A 13,940-nucleotide genomic window follows, 5' to 3' on the forward strand; every position below is an offset into this window, starting at 1 on the left:
ATCACAGAGGTTCCTGAGCAGGAAAATCCAGGGTCTCAAACATATATCCTATACAGATAGGCTAAAAGGCCTGTCCCTCTACGCAGTTTCATACAGACTGCTCAGAAGTGACCTGTGTCTGGCATACAAGGCCATCTCAGACCCAGCCTTGATGGGGTTGCTGCATATCCGTAAGTCAAACTCCACTCAGCAACCCACACACAAGGCCTTAACCTGGTCTGTGACATTAATAGCACTTGTTGGCAGGATAGATTTGTGTCCCAAAGACTCTCCCATCTGTAGAATAGACTCCCTCTCCATGTCAAGTAAGTACTTCTCTAGCCCTCTTTAAGAGTAACCCGGACAACTGAATGGGAAACAGAAAATACACCCCTGGGATCCCACCTGTGTCCTTGCTGGATAGGGGAAACAGGACCTGACTTTAAGGGAATATGGGCAAAATTCTTAACTAGGCTTATAAGGGCCTCCAGGTCAATAGCCTAGTATTACCCTATGAACCTATGAACCTATTTGTTTGGTTTGACTTGTTCTCAGGTTGGGAAGAGAGGGAATTTATTCCTATCTTCCTTTTTAAAACTCTAAAACTCTAAAAATGTAAGGTATGTTTCTGTGGGGGGAAAACAGAAAGAGCAACACATGAAAACATGAAAATTGTACTGTATTTCTTCGATATTCTTTTGCCAGTTGCTTGAGTTCCAGTTAACTGAGGGTTTACATATTTGCCTGTAATATAAAAATATATATATATATATATATATATATATATATATATATATATATACAACATGGTGTGTGATTGCTTGCCTTCACATTAGTGAGTGTAGGAGGCTTAACATCTCCAAAAATAAATTTTTTAGAAATGTTTTTCACATTTTATAAGGTTGGAAAGTATTTAGACCTTTTAACTTAGTGTAGGTGCACGCCAGTTAAATGATAAATGACTATTGACAGTGGATCCCATGACTACCCTCAATGGACTCTACAGTGGCAAAGATAATAAGTGACAGGCTAGGAAAGATGAGAGAAAAGAGAGAAGTCAGAAGAGAGAGAGAAGGACAGAAAGAAAGGCAGACATACACGCAACTACACAGGAGGTAGCTGCAACCTTGAATGAAACGGATAGGCTGCCATGCTTCTACCATCAATATTATAGTACATTAATATCTTCAGTGCAAATCTTTTATATCAGACAGTCCTCTGAGATCCAAAATTAAAGTAGTCATACATGTCTCTGCGGTATTTTAATTAGTGTAATCATACATGCATGTCCATTCATAAACATTGACACTGTTATCTCTGTATATTATCTATGATGCATTCACTCTAACTAAAGCTGTGCATGAAATATCACTCATCTCATGCAGCATTTGTAGCCATAAAAAAACAAAAGGCATTTGAAAACTACTGTTAAACTATTAGTATTGCAAATGGAAGAACATAGGCGCAAAGTAAAATTTAAAAGTGTGTGTGTGTGTGTGTGTGTGTGTGTGTGTGTGTGTGTGTGTGTGTGTGTGTGTGTGTGTGTGTGCGTATGTACCTAATATGATACACACATGCACTCACTCTTCTCACACACACACACACACACACACACACACACACACACACACACACACACACGGACACAAAATCGCATATAGTACTTGAATTTAATGTATGTAGTACATTATTTTGAACGTGTATTTGGTCAATGCATCCACACTGATTCAAAAAATGCAGAATACATAATACTCTGAACTCGCAACTGGCCAAATAATATATAGTCAAACAGTCTGATTTTATTGAGAAGACCTTCTGTGTAGAGGTCTGTTTGTGAAATAGCTGTGTTTTGACAAGACAGCACTGAGAGTACTGCCAAGCTTCGTACATGGGAGGGCAGAGGGGGTACCATCCAGCAATGATTCATTTCTTCAGGAAGTTTTCATCTTACTTCATGTTTGTGTGATCATGGCATTGATGTGTGTGTGTATGTGAATATATATATATATATATATATATATATATATATATATATATATATATCAAGTTTGGAGTTGTGGGGGCCTTGTTTACCTTCACTGAGGGAAACAGAGGGCTTGCACAAGAAAAAAAAATCACATCTGTGTATGTAATTCATTTAGGTTGTGTTGAGGGTAGTACTGGAAACTGTGGACAGGTTCTTTTGCTTTGAGTGTTGGTGTTTCTTATTGCCATGTATTTGTGCATTCTTTTAATGGTGATCTATTTTTTGATAGTCAATAATTTTTCTGACAAAATTTACTGACAGTGTGTCAAAAAATTACCATATTCTACACTACTGCTAAGAATGCAATGCCATAAAATAGTAATTTATATCTTTAATACTGTTTTATTATCTACTCTGGCAAGTGCTTGTTAATGTCACAAAAAAGATTAAACAAATTCATTATCAAATACTGTGCTTATATGCAGCTAAATAACTTTGTCAGCCTTGCAATCTATTGATACTAGAATGCAAAAGAAATGTTTTTAAGACTCTGTTAGCAGACATCCGGTGATCCTATGACATTTTTTACTAATCTGTAGGGATATTTTTGGAAACCCACTCCTTTTATTATTTCCAATATGCCAGTTTTTGGCAAATTCTCTATAATAGCTAGCTTTGCTTCTTCCTGCTTTTTAATGAGTAAGAGGGTAACACAAAATATGTTTTAAGGCATTTTTTTTTTTGCACTTGCTGTTGTTTATGGTAAATAAATAGTAATGTAGCCAGTACTAACTGGGAAAAGGAAGTCATGGTATATAACTGCTAGGTCTTGTTCCACTGTTTTTCTGTAAAAGACATGCAAGCCAGTAGACTGGAATCAGAATGACGCTTTCAACAATGTATTTATAACGGAAAGGTGCAGAATGTTAATACTACGTAGCACAACTGTAATATGAAGAAGTGGACAATTACATATTTATTAATTATGTTTTCAGTTTGATCAAAATAAGAAATGTTTTAGTTGTCCGTCAAGCTATGTATCTTCAAAAAAAGCTACAGGTACCTTTAAAAAAATCTCTTAACTATCAAGAACTATGACTCCTATCATAGCCATAGACAAAGTTTTTAAAATAAAAGTACTACAAATTAGCACAACGTGCCTCCATTGTGTATAAAAAGGGAATCCACAACAGGATTCACTTGCTTAACAGTCATACCAGTTCAAATCCACACCAAATACAAAAATTTGTTACAGTATGTTGTGAAGCTTGGAAAAAAAGGTGTTTAATTCAAGCACATCTGCTTTTGTGTTAAAATAAAAAAACAAACAAAATCAGGTGACACATTCTTAAGTTTTCAGTAGTTTTATTGTAAAAATGCCTCTTTTTTGTTTCAGAAAATAAATAAGAAAATAAGGCAGTGAAATTCACAATTTGCAGTTAAAAACACAAAGACAGCAATTCTATGAAAATAGATTGCAAATTATTTCCAACTGCATTTCGTAAACAAGAACATTATATTCTGATAAAAAATTGTCTTTACTAAATATACAACACATACATGCAATCCACTTTGGTAATCTGCTTTAACCGGGTATGAAACTGTTAAATAAATTCCGTCAAAAAGAAGATCTACACAGTGTAAGTACTGCAGAATTTTGGTATTTTGATGAAGCTATACATATTAAGGTTTGGGAAAGATCACTTAGGAATTATCAAAAAGCTATATATATACCCCATAAAGTATAAGTGAAGATATGAGCCAGATATATAAATAATCATAATAATGAAGGCATTCTGGTTTCACTGTGTATTAAATCATGTGTGATATGTCTCTAAGCTGCTGAGTAGCATTTGAAAAGGGAGGAAAAACAAACATAGGACCACTGCTATGTGCATTTTAGCAGGTAGCCAGCAGAATATTTGCAGCAGGTTAGATGTTCTAAAGACCTGACAATGCTGCATTGCAATAAACAAACATTAAAACCCTAATATCCACATAAAGCAAAAGTATATTACAGCCATGTACAGGGGAGAAAGAAGGAAAGCCCACATGGATCTTCTAAATAGCTATAACAGTTGCTATCTTCACACATACTGTACATACTTTCAAACAACAGTGCTATTCTAACAGTTTGTGTAAACCATTTTGGTGGGGAATGTAGGTGTGACTTAAATAGGTTGCCATGTGTGACTATAGCACAGTATCTAAAAATAATACACTTTAATTCTTTTTACTTAGACTTTGCTTTCTACTTAAAGATCTTTTTCCACGTAGGCTGCGAGAGAATCCTGGTGACTGGATTTCGGTTCCGTAGTCCTCAAACTCTTCTCCCTCCCTTTCTGCACCGATTGGTACTATGACTGGCTCAGCTTCGGGATGATAAGGTGGAGTTTCAGGTGGGAAGGGTCCTGGCTGGTATGAGTCTGGTTGAAAATAGTTGTCTTATAGGTCATTATTTTCATACAAAATTGTCGGCATCTACATGCATACTTACATTTTCTATGGCTAAGTTGTACACGTTTATCAAGAATGTACAAATCTCCACAGTCTGATATGTTTTGATTCTTATAGCCCGTGAGGCACTTATTTGCACAGCTTTATCAGTCTTAGATAATTATAATACAGCAATTGTACAAACAATAAAAAAAAAATTAACACTGTCTCAGCCCATAAGTGATAACACTAGCATATCAGTAAATTAGTAGCTACGTGATGAATTAAAAATGATTTAGCAAACTGATGTGTCAGGAAGAACCATTTGTATGCAGATGCAAAATGTCTCCTGCAGAACAAAGACAACATGAACAAGTGTTTGCCACTAGCAGATATAGACAGTCGTTGCTGGTGGCATAACTTGTTAACATACTGAGGTACAAATGGCATATGAGGAACCCCCATGATGGCAGTGAACAGAAGAAAAATATGTAATGAAAGTATTAGTACTGTTTATGCATTTCCCAGCAAATGAATGTGATCGGGATGCACATGCTGTGAAGATGATGTGAGAAGCATGAGAAAATGGTAGTGAGAGATGATTAATGACAACATGCTATGTGAGTAAACAGCAAGCAGCAGGCCTCTGCAGAAGCATGTTTTGGGAATGTTACTGCTGTTAGTGGGCGTGACCCTACATGAATCACTTACGAGGCACAATTAGTCTATTATTTACATAAATCACATCTAGATTACCAAGTTAAATCTCTCTTCTTGTTGATGCTCCCATTTGGTTAGTACTTTTACAAGCCTCAGTCATAATTGAGGCTTTGGTGTTTTGTTTCTGTTTTGTTTTGTTCAAGATGCAAAAGGTTTTTGTGGCATCACTGACGCCTGTCTCTTTTAGAAGCTGCAAGTGTTGTTAGTATAAGAGATCTCCCTTTTCATGATGCCAAGATAGTTCATTAATCATTTCCATGGTGAAATTTCCATACAGGCTCAAACTCCTAAAAAGCACGTGCGCAAATATCTCAGATACAGGACTTTCATGTATTCAAACTGTAAGCAGCAGTGGCGATTTAGAAAATTTATTAGCCGGAACCTAGAACAGGTCAAAGAGCATGTTAGTTCAGAAAAAAAGAATTGCAAAGAAGTAAAAATATTTATAATTTTTCTTCCACACTAAAGTACAGTGACAGAAATGCATCCACTCACAGTTTGCCCACGGAATAAATCCAAATATTTGCAATACTGAGCTGTGTGTATGCATGTGTGTGTGTGTGTGTGTGTGTGTGTGTGTGTGTGTGTGTGTGTGTGTGTGTGTGTGTGTGTGTGTGTGTGAAGTGCTAGTGGCCTATGTTTGTCTTCTATTCAGAGGTATATGAAGCACACAGTAAAGGAACTGTGGCTCTGAAGAGGGGGTACTGCAGACTCTATAAGCCTATAATAGAGTAAATGTCCTACAGAAAAAATAGCAAAAACAAAAATGTTTGAGGCTGCTACATTTTTAAGAAGCAAATTAGATTCACCAGATCATAACCAGTAGGCAGTGTGAGAGGAGTAGCTAGCTATTCTGGTGTCCACAGCTGTCCCCTGATCTGGCACCCCAAGTTATGGAGGAAAAAAACTTATCTTGGACTTGAAAAAAAAATGTTATTTCCTTTTAAATTGTAGCAATCTGCTTGCTACATTTCAAGGAAGCAGCTTTTACAGTTTATACCTAACACTGAGTGCTAAATCGTTTCAATTGTGACTGAAAATGAATTACTGACACTGAGTTTTAAATGCCAGTAATATACAAGAATGCACTGAAGACTGATTGCTATCTGCAGATCTTGATTACTAAAACTTTCCACCTGGAGAAGCTGCATCCTTCACTCCATATTAGCTATGCCTCTGGGTAGTGTCATACATGCAGTATCAGTAGATAACCCTTTTAAATTTCCTACAATGTATTTTTTAATCGCTTGTTCTTTTTAGCTTCCTACAATGTGCTACAGTCATCCCTGTTTCTGTTATTTCATAATATTATTTTTCTTGAAAAGGGTGTATAACATGAGGAAGGAGCAGATTTATGAGATAAATATGGGGTAAGGATATATCCAGAGAGGTGCAAGAACCACCTCCTTCCAAATACCAAGCCATCATCATCACCACCATCTTTCAGCCTCTAATATCTTCTTCTACAAAGGTTTGAGCTTTAAGTTTGCTTTTGCAGGAATAACCACCCCATCACTTTATTAGAAGCTATGTTAATCTCAAACATCAGTTACTCAACCCTTTGGTTATCCACCATTAACAGTCTGAAACACTCTCAACATATGAAAATTCAAAGCTATCATATCTGATACAACAAAGTACTCAACCAACCAAACAAACTCTCTAGTGTCCACTCTTGAGGTGAAGAAATTATTTCTCAAGCTGAATGCATGAGATATGTGTGTACTATTGGACAAATGTTTAAACTTTTCTGAACTCATTAGAAAAGATGTCAAAAACACAAACAGAAATTGATTAGGCAGCACCAGATGAAGGACTCATTCTGCATGCTTGTCAGACATATTGTAGCCAGAGCTGTATTTGTCCCACTGCTAACATATGGAAGAGTGATTTTAACATCAGCCTCCACAGCGTGACTTAGGCAAACTAAAACTACCTACAGAAGTGGGACATATTTGCTTTCCTAATCTCTGACTCTCACTTTTTTGCAGGAAATGTCTTTCCCTATTAAATATTTCCACTGCAACCTCTTTCATTTGCTTTTTCTCTGTCCAGAACGCCACACAGAACTCCCCCGAGGTCTGATGACCTAGAACAAACCTGAAATCAAGGTTACATTCTCAAAACAATTCCAGCTTCAAGCAGCCCTTCTACAGCAAAGCCAGTGACACCACAGTTTCCAGTTCCCTACCCAATTCATGGAATTTTCTTCCATACACTGTCAGATGCAGTCATTGCTGTTGAAGTTCAAAAAAGTTAAAAGCACTTCTCCTCAGACTAAGCCACTGAGAGCATTGTAGATCACCCTGACATAAATCTGACTTATACCTGGCTCCATGGAGAAGGATGTAGTCTTTCCTGCAACCCAGGTGACCAGGGTTTAACTATCAACCCTGGTACTGTAGATGCCATTAAGGGAGGGGCAGGATTACAGAGGTATGGCCCTAATTGCCTCTTCTTGGGGAAGGTGAGAGTAGCAGGAACTCAGATAGCACATGGAGAAGTGTGATTTCTCTGGTGGAGACTGGGGAAATCACTTCCTGTATTTAAGGGGAGAGAGCAAGGCTGCTTGCTGGTAACCTCCCTTTGTGGAAGTCAGGGACAACCAGCATGGATGACCCATTGCACATCCTCCTCTGGCTCCATAGGCTAGGCACTCACAAGGATGGTAGGGCTAAAAGAAGCAATCCCTCAATCTTTCCAAGTACCGCTAATGGCTGCCTAAGGATGTACCCACCTGGTTGACCCACACTCCAGTGATTGGGAGTGAATGTGCCATTTGGTCAGGAAAGGGCTGATGGTCAACAGGCAGTGAAAGCAAAGAGTGTTAAAAAAAGTCTGACTTAAACAGTATCTTCTGCATTTCACCTATCATTCCGCACAAACCTATATCTCTGACTTACAGGGAACTTGCATCACAGCTCACAGTAAACAAAATCTGGATCTACTAGTTTTACTGCAGGACACTCTTGTTCCACCAATTCTATGTCAGTCCCTCAAAATTCCTTGTACTCATGACCTGCTCCAAGCCAACAAAAAGTGTTTCCTGCACACACTAAGATGGGAACTCTGACCCATACCTCTAGTCTCTAAATATACTGCCATCCAGGTTGCACTAATTTAAGAAAAATCATATTTACAAATCTAGTCTGTGTATTTCCGTCTCTTGAACTGAGATTGCAAGCATCTGATACATGTGCAGCATAATGAAAGACATCAAAACAAAAGTACATAATATGGATCACATTGTGGGTGGTGCCATTCAGCTGTCACTCACTACTTCTTATACGTATATGTAATGCCAGTAACATTATTTAACTGGAGCTTTTCTCACCAGACATCCGACGAAAATGGGCACCTACCCAGTCTGTCGTTACCAGTAATCAAATGTCAATAAATAAATAAATAAGTTGTAGTTGACATTTGGCTATGTTAAACTGTTTCAGCTAAAAGTAAGCAATTTGCTGTTTCCTCTTGTTTCAATTTAATTATATTCACTGCACATCTCTTGTGCCATCCTTTTGTAGTCTTTTGGTTTGAGGAACCTACCCCTAATAAATAAAAGAGCCATCCTAATTACAACTAAAGATATTTGAGAATCCAGTAGTAATGATTTTCAAGAGCAATGGACTACTGGGCACATTTTGTCCAACTTATGTATAATATGGCGATGATTTAAAAATGGCACTCAAGTTACCACAGGTGTTGTCGAATAGGGAACTATTTCACAAAGCAATGAAATAAAATAGTGCCATAGTCCACTTCTTGAAATTAAAATAGAGAGTTTAGTCCACATAAACAGTTCAAATGTTTTTTTGCTACATGCCACTTTTGACATGTATGTGGTTCTTATCTGATAAGGGAATTGGATTTATCTTGGCAATTTTTTAAACAGTTTGTTATCAGGCAAATAAGAGATTTAGATCATACTCTGGTGGTTCTCACTGCTACTTATAAAGCATGGCACCTCTTTTTAATTCTGCTAAAATGTGCAGCCTTTCTAATACAAAGGGTACTACTGAGAGAGGGCGCTATTACACAGAGCTATGCAGCAAACACATGGGACTTTCAAAGTTTGTATGCTGTAAGAATGCACACTTATGGGAGGTACTAGAGCAAATAAAATGTCTAGCATTTACTTCTAAAACTGATGCTGAAACCTAAATAAAGAAACTTAGAAAGCACTTTTGGTTGATTCAGCTTATAAATACATCTCAACGCATTGCATATAGCCGGGTGTGATTCCCTTCTGCCTCCTACTTTCCATTGCTGAGTTTCCAACAGCATATTTTCCCAATCCCAACATTTGTGAGTGACTTCATGTCAATAACTAACTGCCTGCCCTCATGCTGGGTCTGCTCGCAACAGTGCTTCTTTATTGGAAACAGCACTGCCTGACTTGCTTCTTCATATGGGTATTCACTAGTCTTCACCAAGATCCTTCCTTTTATTGAATGGGTTTTAAAGGAGCCACCATCTTTGAGTTATTTTTGAGCCAGGCCTCTACACTTTCCTTTTTTTTTATTCTTATAAATGCATTCTCCAGTCTATATTTTATGTGTTAAATATGATTTGCCTTTCATTCCCAACATCCCACAGATTACATAAAACACAAGCCGAAAAACAAATTGTGGGCAAACAAGATACAATTTATGTAAAACAAAGCTTTTAACTCTGACCTACGGTCACACGTTGTTATTTTTACAATACTATACCTCATTGGTACATAAAACATTTAGTTCAGCATTACTGCTGTTTAATGATTCATGTGCATTCTCTTTAACTCTTAACTCTTTTTCTTTTCTCATATCTTCCCTAACTAATTTCCTCAGCTCTGTGTGCCTAATTTTGTATCTGTCATGTTAAGTGTTTAAACCTTTGTTTCTTTTCTACTTTTTTGTCTAACTGAAGACTCATCTATATCCCGCCCCTCTTTCTCTCTACTTTTCTTTCCACTAAAAATTATATGTTTGTAACTTTTGATACATTTTTAGATATTGTACAATAGGTTTTATTCCCATGTTTATTCATAATACTTTGTCTTATTCCTATACTACTGGACACTGAAAGCTATAAGCAAAAAATAGCAGTGTTTCAAAGCCTCAATTGCATACAGTTAAAATATGTTCTTTCAGTGAAATTCTGCTTTTCAGAAGTTACAAAATGTGTACAACATGTATTAATAAATGCTGTCTTCCACTCAATGAAAACTAAAAAAACATGACACTATAACTGTACAAAAGATTTATTTCTAAAACTGCAAAAAAGTGGGTGTTGCTGTCTTACTATGGCACAGGAAGATTATTGTGATTTGGAAAGGTATGCTGAAGCTATAATAAAAAATGTTATTAATGGCATTTCTTTGACAGTACACCATAAAGATTAGTACTGGTTTCAGTAGTAAGTCATAGCAATCATTTGTTAATTGCACACTTATTGAAAACTTACCTGGGAAATGTGGACCATTGTAAGACATACTAGCACACTGGGATGCATCACAGTACCCTGTTGGACCAGGAGGACCTCTTGTTCCTGGGTTTCCTTGACGACCAGGTGATCCAGGTGGTCCCATTGAGCCTGGTGGACCAGTTCTTGATTCCCCTGGTGGTCCTAAAGGTTACATGTTAAAATAAAATACACAGAAGCATGTAGTATATCTATTAAATTTTACAAACAAATAATGCCATCTGTTTTATCTACTGTACAGAAATATTAATGGCAACTGCTTTGATTATATTTTATTATTGAAAATACTATTTTGTTCTGACCAAAAATATTAAATTATTTGGCAATTAAATTGTCTAGACTTCATAGATGTATTATGCAAGCAAAAGTTTCCATATGTTTTCCACATATGTTGTCAATGATTCCACAAATAAAAAACAAAAAAAAAATGATTAGGCACTTCCCGCTTAACAATGACTCATCACTTGCTTCCCTTGTTGCAACAAATGTTAAATCTTTTAGCCAGACAAACTGACTTGGCAGGAATAGAATGGTGTTACAGACATCAATGAATTATCTGGTTTGTTTCCACTGCCTGAATGATACGGAAGTCTCAGGGGAAACTACTGCATTAGACAAGCGCACTGGACTGCAATTAATATATAGCACGGCATTAGTTCAGCTACTCCATGGCCCAGGGCAGATGAAGTCATGTTTGTGCTGGAATGAGCTGCAGTCAGTCCAGCTCTCAAAAAGGAAAAAATAATAATAACCAACAGAAGGGGGGGTCGTAAAACTTGCATTAGATTTTTGCATGCTTTAATAAAGGCAATCCTCTAAACTAATAGCTTAAAAGCAACACTACCTAAAGATGCATATTGTATTGCCTCACTATTAGATGGTCAGGAAAGCTAATCAGAAAAAAGGAGCTCCAACAGTGACAGGTGTAATCAACAGATTGCACATTATACACTGTCAACCCCTAGCAGTAGTAAGAATACAATAAGTATACCTAATTCTGCAGTTTTGTTTCCATGCAGTCTAGTAGTTCAGCAGAACAGAGCATGAAGTGATAAACCCTTGGAGTTTCAGATCTATGTAACTAATAAATTACTTAGCAGATTTTAGTCTCGGTAGTCCCTTTATTATCACTAACATTATTGCATTATTGTCAATCAATCTAAATGCTGTAATGAAAATCAGCAGACAGACTGACAGCAGAACAGCAATTAGTCAACTAATGCATTTCATTGACAACATAATGAAATCAGTCTTTATGTTATCAAATTACAGGACATGATTCAGAAGGACTTACAATAGGGAAGATTTCACTCGGAAGATTTCCTCATTGTGGTAAAACTTTCAGATTCAGAGACCCTTCTCCTGCTATACTTTTCTTCTGGGAGCCATAACATAAAATGTGGTCTCTCTGTAGGAGCTATATACGGCAGTCCAGGGAGTATTTGATGGCATCCACCTATTCACTCCTATGGCATTAGTCATAGTCCATATCATGACTCCAAGCATAGTGGAGTCATGGATGCATGTGTGTGTGTGTGTGTGTGTGTGTGTGTGTGTGTGTGTGTGTGTGTGTGTGTGTGTGTGCGTGTGTGTGTGTGTGTGTGTGTGTGTGTGTGTGTGTGTGTGTGTGTGTGTGTGTGTGTGTGTGTGTGTGTGTGTGTGTGTGTGTGTGTGTGTGTGTGTGTGTGTGTGTGTGTGCATGTGTGTGTTTATCTGGGTGGTCACTCTGTAGGGAGTTGACATATGGGAAGCTGACTCCATATGTATGTATGTGTTGGAATGCATGTGGGGTGCTGTGAGTGTTTTTGTAAGTGTGTGTAAGTGTTATGCAGCTTGCCTATGGCTGCACAGATGAATAGGTGTGTGTGTGTGTGTGTGTGTGTGTGTGTGTGTGTGTGTGTGTGTGTGTGTGTGTGTGTGTGTGTGTGTGTGTGTGTGTGTGTGTGTGTGTGTGTGTACGCATGTGCTTGTCTGTGTGTGTGTGTGTGTGTGTGTGTGTGTGTGTGTGTGTGTGTGTGTGTGTGTGTGTGTGTGTGTGTGTCTGTCTGTTTGTGCATGTGTGTGTATGTACTGTTGTTCTGGAATGCCTATACTACTGTGATGTGTAGAATGGTAGAGAGAAAACTAGAGAGGTCAGATCTGACAGCACAGTGTTTGATTCAGAGACTTGTAATCTGCCATTAATTAGATGTTTCTCTATGTAGCTTTACCATGTCCCTGACTCAGGAATTCTGTCTGTTGTGTTAACTGATGAACCTGTGTTGGCTAATTGGCGAAAGCACAGAGAGAATCTCTTTGAATCCTAATGGGAATGATTTACCAGCTTGCTTTGAATAGTGATAGTAAAGATCTAAAAAAGGAGGCTAGTGCATATTATTTGTAAAAATTATCTACACAAAAGAAAAGCGTATACATTCTACACACAATGTATATCAATATTTGTTTATATACATGTGCATCTATAGTCTAAAGGTGTTAAACCAGATAAATAAAGTTATTAGTACCTTAGTACGCTTTTACTTATAATTATTCAGAAGCCTTTTCAGGCTATTGAAAATAGTATTTGGCATGAATTGCAAAAATGTATAAATTCCCATGCATTTGGTCCTACTTACTGCTACCAACTGTAATACAGCCTGTTATATTTAATATTGTATCACCCCTTCATTAGGTAGAACCTGTGTTAAAAATCTTTGTGATTCCTACCCATACAACTGATATAATTGATATTCTGTGCTCATTTGGTAATAGACATGCAAATAGCTGGTAATTATGGAAGAAATACTTTGCCATTATTTTTAATGAGGAATGAGAAGAATTTAACAGGATTGCTGCCAACCCATGTTACTGTATAACACTGTAACTGTATTATCAGCAGCATGATCCAGTTTTGGTTTCCAAAAACAGAAATTGGGGTGCAAGTACATTTGAGAATGCTTATTAGTAGAAAATAAAAGCAGGTATATCTATTTAAACTCATCTGCTAAGTAAAGAAATGCTTCAAACATACCAGGAGGTCCTCGAACTCCTCTTGGTCCTTCTGATCCAATGCCTGGATTTCCTCTTTCCCCTTTCTCTCCTGGTGGTCCTATTCAGTGCATAGAAAAGTAAACAAATTTAGGTCTGGTGATCCAAAAATTAGAGAGATGGTTTTAAGCATATTACATATTTCCTCTGCAGGTTTTGTCAAACACGTGTATAAATAATTGAGTGCATCTTTAACAGTGCAGCATCTGTCAGTGTGACAGCACAATGAATATGAGGCCAACCAAAAACTAAAATGTGCTGTATTAGTCTAACAATGTTCTGTAACAAAAGGAAGAAAACAAGCTAACACTCATTTGTAGAAGCTATCTGTAATATGATCAGCATT

At 37.2% G+C, this 13,940-nt stretch overlaps 1 protein-coding gene across 3 annotated transcripts in view; it reads right to left on the reverse strand.

Moving 5' to 3' along the window:
* Positions 1-3,557: 3,557 nt before the first annotated feature.
* The window catches only part of COL12A1 (collagen type XII alpha 1 chain), a 589,904-nt gene continuing 579,521 nt past the window's right edge, over positions 3,558-13,940 (reverse strand). For 2 of the 3 annotated variants that reach the window (XM_044063907.1, XM_044063925.1), the window contains 3 exons: positions 13,578-13,655; positions 10,550-10,711; positions 3,558-4,371 (listed from right to left, as the gene is read on the reverse strand). In XM_044063907.1, coding sequence (XP_043919842.1) covers positions 4,169-4,371; positions 10,550-10,711; positions 13,578-13,655 — 443 coding nt within the window. In that variant the 3' untranslated portion in view covers positions 3,558-4,168. Of the gene's footprint in view, positions 5,484-10,549; positions 10,712-13,577; positions 13,656-13,940 lie in introns of all 3 variants that reach the window. The other variant, XM_044063915.1, reaches the window with a different exon arrangement.

Source organism: Protopterus annectens, chromosome 1.part0, assembly GCF_019279795.1.
Source record: "Protopterus annectens isolate FY-2018-M chromosome 1.part0, PAN1.0, whole genome shotgun sequence".
Taxonomy (NCBI): domain Eukaryota; kingdom Metazoa; phylum Chordata; order Ceratodontiformes; family Protopteridae; genus Protopterus; species Protopterus annectens.